The 11,463-nt window shown below is 50.4% G+C and overlaps 1 protein-coding gene across 1 annotated transcript; it reads left to right on the top strand.

Moving 5' to 3' along the window:
- Positions 1-416: 416 nt before the first annotated feature.
- On the top strand, positions 417-7,706 carry HOXC9 (homeobox C9). Its single transcript, XM_063420967.1, has 2 exons — positions 417-3,603; positions 5,679-7,706. The coding sequence occupies exons 1-2, from the start codon at positions 3,048-3,050 to the stop codon at positions 5,921-5,923; spliced, it is 801 nt and encodes a 266-aa protein (XP_063277037.1). The 5' UTR covers positions 417-3,047; the 3' UTR covers positions 5,924-7,706.
- Positions 7,707-11,463: the final 3,757 nt, after the last annotated feature.

The raw sequence follows: 11,463 nt of genomic DNA, 5'->3' as shown, positions 1-11,463 counted from the left end.
GGTTCCCATCGTCAGGGGAAAATCTGCCTTGGGCCGTGCTTTTAACCCCAAACCGAGTTTTTACCTTGAAAACCCAGTTTTTATCCCCAAAACCCCAATTTTTAACCCCAAATTTCCAACCCCAAACCGCTGCTTTTAACCCCCAAACCCCAATTTTTACCCCAAACTCCCGCGTGTTCAGCCCCCAAAATCCCAATTTTTAACCCGAAATCCCCATTTTTAACCCCAAACCGCGCGTGCTTGGCCCGGAACCCCCGGATTTTCACCCCGAAAACCCCGATTTTCACCCCAAATTGCCTTTTTTGCCCCAAACCCGCTGGTTTTGCCCCAAACCCGCGGCTTTGGCCCCGCGGGGTTTGCGCGCTCCATCCTCGGCATCCCCCGCGCTCCGCCGGCTCCTCCGGGGATTTTTTTCCTTTAAAAAATTCCCTTTTTTTTTTTTTTTTTTTTTTTTTTTTTCCCGGCCCGCTCCGGAGGAGGGAGAGGGAGGGGAGGGTGAGGGGGGTGTGGATAAATCCCGTTTTTTTTTTTTCCCGTGGAATTCCGAGGAATCCGCGCCTTTGTGCGGCACCGGCTCCGTCCCGTGACCTTGCCTGGGTCCCGCTCCTCCCCGGGGGCTTTCCCGGCAGAATTCCCGGTTTTTCGCTGGAAAATCCTCCCTGTTCCTCTCCTTTCCTCCCCTCTCACCCTTTTTTCCTTTTCTTTTTCCTTTTTTAATTTCTTTTTCCAGCTGCTTTTGCGAGGATTCCTCCTCAAAAAAAAAAAAATTAATTAAAATGAGGGGTCAAAAATTAAAAAAAAAAAAATTAAAATAAATCCAGGCTGTTTTTTTATCCCCCTCCCCGCCTCTTCTCCCCGCCGAGGAAGCGTTTGGGAAATGGGGATAAATGAAAGAATAACGAGGAATATTTTTTTAATTTTTATTTTATTTTTGTTTATTTTATTTTTATTTTTTTAACCCTCTCGTCGACACACGCAAAAAAAAATAAAGCAGCGAGCGAGGCCGGTGAGGAGCGGTAAACGCGGCTGGGAAAGGCCGAGGAGCACCGCGGGAATATTTTGGAATATTTTCCTTTTTCAGGACTCGCGGGAGCCCCGAAAAGGGAGAAATTCTGGCGTGGGGGCAGCGAGGCCGGGGCGGATTTTGGGGAAGGAAAAAATCCGGAATTTCCCCACACGAATTCCCGGGTTTGGCCGCAATTCCCGTTTTTCCAGCGCCTCTGGGACACCCGTTCCTTTAATTTTATTTTTTTTGGTTTCTCCGCGGGGATTGGGGCAGATTTGGGTTTTTTTTGGGGATTTTTCCGCCGATTTTGGGTTCCTTTTCCCCCCTTATTTTTCTCCCCTCTCCCCTCGCGCTGCTCGCGGCTCCGGCGCTGCCCGAAGCGGGGCCGAAATGGGTGAAAATCGCGGGGTTTTGGGTGCGGGGCTGCGGCAGCGCCGCTCTCAGCGGTGCCTTTGGGGACTCCCCGAATTTTTCCCTTTTCCTCCCCGATTTTCCCCATTTCCCTCCCGGCTTTGGGAAACCCCAGGGGTTGCAGAACGCAGAAAATCCTTTTTTTTTTTTCAAGGAGATTCTGTCATAAATAAAACAAAATGCTGAGAGATGATTTTTTAGGGATTTAATTTTATTTTAATTTGTTTTCCCAAATAAATCTCCCGAGTTTCTTTTTTTTGAGGGGACTGCTCTGGGCGGGAGCTCCTCACCTACCTGCCTTACAAAACCAGGGTTATTCCCTCAAAACGCAGCCGGGGATTTCTGAACTCCTCCGCTCGCTCTGGTGCAGAAAAATAAAAACAAATAAATAATAATAATAAAAAAAATAAAAAATAAAGTTTCCAAGAGTCGCCAAAAAAAAAAAAGAAAAAAAAAAGGAAAAGAAAATAATTTTAAAAAGCAAAAATAAACGCAGAATCCTCCCGGTGCTGCCTCCTCCGTGTCCCCCCTCCCCGGGCTGCGAGCTCCGTCCTGCGCTTTTTATTTAATGAACGACGCGTTTATGAACAATCAAATGATCCTCGTAAAAATTTTATTGAAGGACATAAAAAACATCCCCGGCTCCTCCTCGCCCCGCGCCGCAGCCTCTGCCTCGGGAGAGGCTCAGCTTTCCCTCCGCGGATTTTTCATTTTTTTCTCTTTTTTTTTGGTTGTTTTTTGTGATTTTTTGGGGGGGATAGAGCAGGGGGGTTGTTATTATTGTTTGTATTAATATTATTATTATTACAATTATCTCCCCTCCCGTCTGTTTTTTCTGAAGCCGCCCGGAATGAGCCATAATTTGATTTTTTCTCCTGCTGGCTCGGAGCAGGACCCGCGGCGGCCCCGGCGAGGACGCGGCGCTGCCGAGGATGACAAAAGCCGCTTTTCCCCTTTTTTTCCTCTTTCCTTCTCCTCGCTCCTCTTCCTCCCCCTCCGCTGCTGCGAGCAGGGGGGTCCCGCCGAAATTGGGTTTTTTTTTGAGAGGAGAGGGGAGGATGGAGATGAATCGAGGGCAGAAATAATTCCTAAAACACCTCCGCGGTTCCCTTCACCTTCCCCGGCCTCTCGCTGCAGCCGCGGGAGGATCTCCCCCCTCCCCGCCCGCGGGGCTGAGCATCCCCGGCCGAGCCGAGCATCCTCCTCCTCCTCCTCCTCCTCCTCTCCTCCTCCTCCTCCTCCTCCTCCTCCTCCTCATCTCCGCCCCCGTTTCCAGCCGCTTTTATTTTTTATTTATTTATTTTTAAGGGAAAAGCCGGGCGGCGTTATTAAATTAAATTAAAAAAAAAAAAAAGAAAATAGAAAAAAAAAAAAGAGAGAGAAGGGGATAGGAGGGAAAAAAAAAGCAAAAAAAAAAAGAAAAAAAAAAGAAAAAAAGCCGCGCTGCGGATTGATCCGGGCGATATTTTTGGGTAAATACAATCACGTGAGGCTCCCGCAGCCAATAGCGCGGTGGGAGCCGGCCGAAAAAAATAATTACCTGCCCTGATTGTTCTATGAGCAGATAAAAAGTACACATCCACTTCCGTACAATAACCCCGATGAATGCAAAACAGGGGCCGAGCCCACCATGTCGGCGTCGGGCCCCATCTCCAACTACTTCGTGGACTCCCTGCTCGGGCCCGAGACCCCCGAGGAGCTGCTGGCCCCGCGCTTCGCCGGCGCCGCCGCCGCCCGCCCCGCGCCGCTCGTCCCCGACTGCTCCGACTTCCCCTCGTGCAGTTTCGCCCCCAAACCCGCCGTGTTCGCCGCCTCGTGGGCGCCCGTGGCCCCGCAGCCCCCGGTGGGCTTCCCGCACCCGCACCCGCACGGCCCCGCGCCCTACGGCGCGCAGGCGGCGGAGCCCCCGCGCTACGTGCGGGGCTGGCTGGAGCCGCTGGCCGGGGCCGTGTCCTTCCCCGCCGCCGCTTTCGGGGCTCGGCCCTACGGCCTCAAAGCCGCCGACGCCTTCGGGGCCCGCGGGCGGGCGGAGTGCGGGGCCCCGGACGGGCGCGGCTTCGCCGAGTTCGTGTACGCGGCTCCCGGGGAGCTGCGGGAGCGCGGCGCGCACAACGGAGCGGCCTCCCCCGAGTGCGAGGCGGCCGCCGGCGGCAAACACAAAGAGGAGAAGCTCGAATTAGACCCCAGTAAGTCCCAGTCATTCTCTTCTTTACGACCGCGGAAGGCGTTGCAGGCTGGCCGGGACCCCGCTCAATAAAATGGAATTACCTTGGAGGGGAGAGGCGAGGAGAGGAGCGCGACCCTAAAACTCCAGAGCCGCTGGAAGGCTCTGGGTTTGGTTTTTTTTCACTTTATTCCGGGCTCTTTTGGGTTCTTTTATTACTATATTTTAATTATTTTTATTATTTTTAAATTATTTTTAAACCCCCCTCCACCTATTTATTCTTCTCTGGTTTTTTGCCCCATTTTTTAAATTTTTTAAATCCCGCTCAGGGGCTGCTTTGATCCCCTCCCCTCTCCACCGGTGGAGAAAACTAAACAAAAATAATAATATTAATTATTATAATATTAATTAAAAGTAATTCCAAGGGAAGAGCGTGCGTGTGCGAGAAGCGGGGGGGTGAAGCAGAGGGAGAAGCCTCTTTTGGCTCCCAAAAAAATTCCCACTTTCCAGGAACAGGGCAGAGTTCGGGATTGCCCGGGAGCGACAGTGCGGGGGTGGATTTGGGTTTGTTTTTTTTTTCCTTCTTCCTTTTTTATTTTTATTTTTTATTTTTTTTAGGGAGGGAAGGGAACTCTCGGGGTGAACCCAGAGTCTCCCCTTTATCTCCTGCAAAAATCAATATACAGCTCCGGCCGCGCGGTTATTCCTGAATTATTTCCTGCCCCTCCACCTTCTCCTAAAATAATAATAATAAAAAATAAATAATAAATAAATGAAAATTCCTCCTGCACGTGGGAATGAGGGGAAAGGTGCGAGCCTGGGGAGAGAGAGAGGGGCAAGGCAGAAATGAGGAGGAAAATCGGGATTTTGGGGCAGCAGGCGGCGAGCGCAGGACCCTGGAGGAGGGAGGAGGGAACTTAAAGAGGAAAACAACCCAAAACCTACAAAAAACCCCAAAAAACCCCAAAAATCCCAAAAATCCCAACGCAGGAATGAGCAAAACCCCGAACCCTGGCAGGGGCAGCGAGCAGGGAACGGCGCTGCGGAAAGAGCCAAAATCGCCCGAAATCGCCCCAAAACCCCGAGGGGAGGCTGGGGCCGATTTGGGGACCCTTGGGGACCCTTGGGGACGTTTTTGGGACATTTTTGGGGCAATTTTGGGCCCTTTTTGGGGACACTTTCGGGGGTTTGGGGGTGACACCCCCGGGCTCCGCTCGCGGCTCTGCCCGGTCCCCCCGGGATGGGAAATTTTGGGGTGAAAAAACCTCCCCAGGCAGCCAGGAACACCCAAAACCCCCCAAAAAACCCCAAAAAACCCAAAAAATCCCAAATCCCCCAAAGCCGCGGCCCCGACAGCGCGGCGCGAAAACCCCTTTAAAAATAAACAATCAAAAAATAAAAAACAAACCCCTAAAAATGCGAATTTTTGTGACGCCCGCGGGTCATCCCGGAGATATTAAAATGAAAAATCAACCCCGGGGCGGCTCCGCAGGTTCCGGGAGAGCTCCCGGGAAAGCCCCGGCGAGCCGGGGCTGTAAAATGAACTTTATGGGCCTATGAAATGGGGGGAATTTTGACTTTTTATGACCGCGTTCCTCGATTACCGCCAGCAGCAGCAGCCGCAGCCGTGGGGAGCATTATTTGTATTATTATTTATTATTATTTTAAACCCTGCGCGCCGCTTTATTTTTAATTTTTATTATTGTTATTATATTTTTTTTTATTTTTACCGAAAGTTGGGGTTTTTAAAAAAAAAAGAAAGTGAGAACGGCAGCGAAAAGAGCAAAAGGAAGTGACCCCCTTCCAAAATAAACAGATTAAACCCTTGCGAAGGTCACTTAAAATATTTAGGTAAGAGCTGCTAATTAAACAGGTTCTGGCTGTAGGGTGTGGAGAGGGGGGGGAGGGAAAAATTAATATTAAAAATTAATTTAAGGAAAGAGGATGATTTAAAAAAAAAAGATTTTGTACACTGATTTTTTCCCCTCCCCTCCCCCCGAAAAAATTTTTAAAAATCCAAATTATGACAAAATATTTTTTTAAAAAAATTCAAGGGATTTCTATAAAAATATAAAAAAAAATAATCTTCTTTCTCAGACAACCCCGTGGCCAATTGGATTCACGCGCGCTCCACGAGGAAGAAACGCTGCCCTTACACAAAATATCAGACCCTGGAACTGGAAAAAGAGTTTTTATTCAATATGTACCTCACGCGGGACCGGAGGTACGAAGTGGCGCGGGTGCTGAACCTCACGGAACGCCAGGTCAAAATCTGGTTTCAGAACAGGCGAATGAAAATGAAGAAAATGAATAAAGAGAAAAGCGATAAGGAGCAGCAATAATAATTAATTTAAACAAAAAAAATTCATAATAATAATAATAATAATAATAAGGATTAAAAGGAGCGACAACAACGAAAAAAAAAAAAAAGACAAAGTTTGGCGGAGAGGAACGAGGGTGGAGAGGAGGGGAAAAAACCCGCAGAGAAAAAAGGGAAATAATGATCAAAAAGGGGTGAAATGTTCTGATTTGGGGTGTGCGGATGGGGTTTAGCGGTAGCGGTTCGGGGACTCGAGGGTTTTTTTAAAATGCGACCAAAACCAGGGAAAAAATGAAAAAAAAATAAAAGAAAAATGCCCGGGGGGGGTTTTGGTTTTCTCTTCCTTTCTTCCGCCTTGCTCTGCCCTCAGCAAAAGCGGCACGAGAAGTACTTGAATTTTTATTTTGGTGTGTTTTTATTATCATTATTATTATTATTATATTTTATTTCCTAAATTAAAACCCTAATCCTGTATTTTGAATTTTTTTCCTGAATTTTTTTTTTGTGTTTTTTTTTTTTTGGAATCCCGCGAGCTGGCGAGTGAATGTTTTATACAAAAAAAAAATTAAAAAAGAGGAAAAAAAACCCCAAAAAGCGAGGAAAAAAAGGAGGAAAAAGGGAAAAAAAAGAGCAAAGGACTGAGGGAAGGGTGGCTCCCGGTGCTGATGTTCTGTCACGGTGTTGAACGTTTCTGCTGTACCGATTTTTGTGTGTTTTATTCTCGTCTCAGACCCGTTCTGTAATATTTGTTCTGTTGCCTATTGTAGAGCAGCTCTCTGTAAATATTCCTTAAAAAAAAAAAAAAAAAAGGATAAAAAAAATTCCCCACCCGAAAACGACAAAAAAGGCAAAAAAAGAACAAAAAAAAAAAATCGGCCTTGGAGGTGTCTTTTTCTTTAAAAGCAGCCCCGAGCATCCCCCAGAGGTTTTTAATTTAATTTTATTTTATATTTTTTCCCCCTCTCTGCATTTTCCGTGCCCCAAACGCGGCGGTAAAAAGCGCTGAGGTAAGGGATCTGCGCGCCATCAATTTGGAGATTGCGATAATTAATTGCGCTAATTTATGGCCGCGGGCGATCGAAGGATGTGCTCGGGAAAAAAAAAAAAAGGGAAAAAAAGGGATTAAAAAAAAAGCTGGGAATGAATGGAGGAGCTGATCCAGGGCTGGGAATGAGGGGGGAAATAATTAAAAAATCAAATTAAATACCCGGGTGAGGGCGAGGAGCGGGGGGGAGGGAAAAGGCGCCGAGAAATCGCAAAATTTTGGGGCAGAAAGGCCAAAAAGCCCAAAAAACTCCGCGACCCCCCCGCTTTTTAATTTTTAAATTTTTTTAAAATTTTTTTTTTGGTTCGGGAGGGGGAAATGATTTTTAAAAATTAAATTGAGGGAAGAATAAGGGCAACCCCCCCCGGGGAAGGAAAATCCGGGTCCGTCTTCCCTTCCCCGGCTGCGGAGAGAGAAAAGGCAGAAAAAAAACCCCAAATCACAAAAAAAAAACACCATAAAAACCCCAGCAGCGAGCGATGTTTAATCATAAAACCCTCGTGTTTTAATCATAAAAATTCGTGTTTTAATCATAAAACCCTCCTGTTTTAATCATAAAAACCTCGTGTTTTAATCATAAAAACCTCGTGTTTTAATCATAAAAATTCGTGGTTTAATCATAAAAAATCGTGGTTTAATCATAAAAACTCGTGTTTTCGAGGTGCCTTTCTTTAATTAAACGCGGCTCGGGATCGCCCTAATCAGGACCAGACCCGCTCCCGCTTTTCCCCAAATCCGCCCCAAAAATAAAAACCTGGAAGCGATTATTGCCGCTGATGGCTCAAATACCGCCCTGGATATTTCTCTTATTTCTCTGCTCCCGGGCATGGGTTTGTGGCGCTTTTTTTTCTCTTTTTTTCTCCCCTTCTGTTCCGGTCTCGCCCGATTTTTGTGGCTTTTCCCGGGGTTTTGTCACCCAGGGCTGGGGGGGGACACGAGCGCGGGCAGAGGCACAAAAATCCTTTTTTTTCCTGAGCCCAATTTTGTGCCAGAGGAGGAAAAAAAAAGGAAAAAGAAAAACAAACCTTAAGGAAACGTTCGGGGTGGATTTTTTTTTTTTTTTTAAGCCGAGCGGGAGATTTACGGCCGAAAAAAATAAAATAAATAAAACAGGAGAGGAAAGGACTAAAAGAGGGAGGGGGGGAACCCTTCTAGCGAAAGGCGATTTTTTACGAAATCACGATAATCGCTGCCGCCGTGATTATTTCCCGTTCTCCGCCCGGAATAAAGAATAAAAGCCGCCGCCCTCCCCGCCCGTTTGCGCGTCGTTAATTAATTTATTAATTAATGCGGAGCCGGGGGCCGCGGGACGGGAGCGGGGCCGGGGACGCGCAGGGGCCGCGGGCGCGGAGCGCGGAGCGAGGACCAGATCCCGTCCCGATCCCGGTCCCGGTCCCGATCCCGATCCCGGTCCCGATCCCGATCCCGATCCCGATCCCGGTCCCGATCCCGATCCCGATCCCGATTCCGATCCCGGTCCCGATCCCGATCCCGATCCCGATCCCGATCCCGATCCCGGTCCCGGTCCCGATCCCGGTCCCGATCCCGATCCCGGTCCCGATCCCGATCCCGATCCCGATCCCGGTCCCGGTCCCGGTCCCGGTCCCGGTCCCGATCCCGATCCCGGTCCCGGTCCCGGTCCCGGTCCCGGTCCCGGTCCCGATCCCGATCCCGGTCCCGGTCCCGGTCCCGGTCCCGGTCCCGATCCCGATCCCGATCCCGGTCCCGATCCCGATCCCGGTCCCGATCCCGATCCCGGTCCCAGTCCCGGTCCCGATCCCCGCTCTGTCCCCCCTGCCCCTGTCCCCATGTCCCTGTCCCCATTGTCCCTGTCCCCCCTCCTCGTCTTTGTCCCCCTCCCCTGTCCCCTCCCCAGCTTTGTCCCCATTTCCCTTCCCGTCCCCATCTCTGTCCCCCCCTTTTTAAGGATGCTCTTATCAAATCCGCCGATTTTCATTTTAATTTTCATTTTTTCAATGTTAAAATCTGTCCCCGTGTCCTCCTGTCGCCCTCCCCACCCCTGTCCCCGTCCCCCTCTTTGTCCCCACGTTTATCCCCATTTCCTCTGTCCCCAGCTCTGTCCCCGTTTCCTCCTCCCCATTCCCCGCCGCCCCTTCCCCAGGGCTGTCCCCATCTTTGTCCCCATCCTTGTCCCCATCTCTGTCCCCATTTCCTCTGTCCCCTCTATCTCCGGCTGTCCCCATCTTTGTCCCTGTCCCCATTTCCCTGTCCCCATTTTTCGTCCCCATTTTTCTGTTCCCATCTTTGTCCCTGTCCCCATCCTTGTCCCCATTTCCTCTGCCCCTCCGTGTCCCCTGTCCCCCTCTGTGTCCCCTGTCCCCCCCTGTCCCCTCCTGTCCCCTCCTGTCCCCTCCCCGCGCCCCCCGGGCTCTTTTAGGGCCGCTTTGTCCGGGCCTTCCCTTTGTGGGGCCGCGCGTTTCGGTCACGGGCAAGGCCCGCGCCCCCTGCGACCCCCTGAGCCCTCTGAGACCCCTCCGCGCCCCCTGCGAGCCCCCTGCGACCCCCTGAGCCCCCCGGAGCCCCCCGGAGCCCCCTTGAAACCTCCTGAGCCCCCCTCAAACCCCCTGCGCGCCCCCCGAGCCCCCGTGAGCCCCCCTGAGCCCCCCGGAACCACATCCGCGCCCCCTGCGCGCCCCCGCTCACAACCCCCCCTCTGGGACCCCCCGGCCCCCGCATTTCTGCTAAAAACCCCCAAAACAACCCCAACCCCCCCTCCCCAAACCCGCATAAACCAACCCCAAATCCGCATAAACCAACCCCAAATCCGCGCGGCCCCGGAGCCGCGGCGGGCGGGGATAAATCAAAAGAACCTTCCCAAATCCCCGGCCGGGCCCCGGCGGCGCTGAGCGCGTCAAAAAGCGGCGATTTGGGGTTTTTTTCGGTTAATTTATTTATTTTCCCCTGACATATGGCGCGTGTGTGCAGCCCATGCTGATGCGGCCTTTGTGTGCGCGCCGCCGCCTCCCGCGCCCCCGAACCGCGGGAAACCCCCCCAAAAACACGCGGGAACCGCGGGAAACCCCCCCAAAACACCCGGGAACTGCGACCCCCCCAAAAACACCCGGGAACCGCGGGAAATCACCCCAAAAACACGCGGGAACCGCGGGAAATCACCCCAAAAACACGCGGGAACTGCGACCCCCCCCAAAAACACCCGGGAACAGCGGGAAACCCCCCCAAAACACCCGGGAACCGTGGGAAACCCCCCCAAAAACACCCGGGAACTGCGACCCCCCCCAAAAACACCCGGGAACTGCAACCCCCCCAAAAACACCCGGGAACTGCGACCCCCCCCAAAAACACCCGGGAACTGCAACCCCCCCAAAAACACCCGGGAACTGCGACCCCCCCAAAAAACACCCGGGAACCGCGGGAAACCCCCCCAAAAACACGCGGGAACCGCGGGAAACCCCCCCAAAACACCCGGGAACCGCGGGAAACCCCCCAAAAAACACGCGGGAACCGCGGGAAATCACCCCAAAACACCCGGGAACTGCAACCCCCCCAAAAACACTCGGGAACTGCGACCGCCCCCAAAAACACTCGGGAACTGCGACCGCCCCCAAAAACACTCGGGAACTGCGACCCCCCCCAAAAACACCCGGGAACTGCGACCCCCCCCAAAACACCCGGGAACCGCGGGAAATCTCCCCAAAAACACCCGGGAACTGCGACCCCCCCCCCCCCCAAAAACCAAAACCACCCGGGAACCGCGGGAACCCCCCCCCAAAACCACCCGGGAACAGCGGGAAACCCCCCCAAAAACACCCGGGAACTGCGACCCTCCCAAACCCGCTAGAGGCCCAAAAATAACCCCAAACCCGAATATTTCTCCCCAAACTCGGGGTGAGATTTTTGTTTTTGGAGCCGAGGGGGAGGGAGGAGGAGGAGGAGGGGGAGAAAATCCGCAGAAAAATCAAAAATCCGCAGAAAAATTAAAAATCCGAAGCGTTTTGGCGGCGCGGTTTGGGGGGTTCCGGAGTTCTGCTTTTTCACCAAAAAACAAATAACCAAAAAGGTTTTTTGGGGTGTAACGGAGCTTTAGTTTTTCACCAAAAAAAGATAAAGATTAAGGTTTTTTCGTGGTGGCTTTGAGGCGCAGCAGAGTTGTAGTTTTTTCACACACACACACAAAAAAAAATTAAAACCACAAAACGTTTTGTTCCGGTGTGGTTTAGGGGGTGGCTCAGAGTTTTATTTTATTTTATTTTATTTTATTTTATTTTATTTTATTTTATTTTATTTTATTTTATTTTATTTTATTTTATTTTACTCTATTTTATTTGAGTCTGTTTCACTCTATTTTACTCTCTTTTATTTTACTATTTTATTTTATTTTACTCTATTTTGCTGTCTTATTTTAATCTATTTTACTCTGTTTTGGTTTACTGTTTTATTTTGTTTTATCTTATCTTATTTTACTTCCTAGAATTGCTTTTCATTTTCTTTTTCTTCTTATTTAATTTAATTTAATTTAATTTTATTTTATTTTTATT

This window comes from Prinia subflava, chromosome 34, assembly GCF_021018805.1.
Source record: "Prinia subflava isolate CZ2003 ecotype Zambia chromosome 34, Cam_Psub_1.2, whole genome shotgun sequence".
Taxonomy (NCBI): domain Eukaryota; kingdom Metazoa; phylum Chordata; class Aves; order Passeriformes; family Cisticolidae; genus Prinia; species Prinia subflava.
This window is presented reverse-complemented; position numbering and strand designations above follow the sequence as displayed.

Excerpts from the sequence above, each read along its gene's own strand:
- HOXC9 (XM_063420967.1), top strand. The coding sequence starts at position 3,048 with ATGTCGGCGTCGGGCCCCATCTCCAACTACTTCGTGGACTCCCTGCTC. Across the intron at positions 3,604-5,678 it reads GAAGCTCGAATTAGACCCCA|ACAACCCCGTGGCCAATTGG; the intron begins GTAAGTCCCAGT and ends CTTCTTTCTCAG.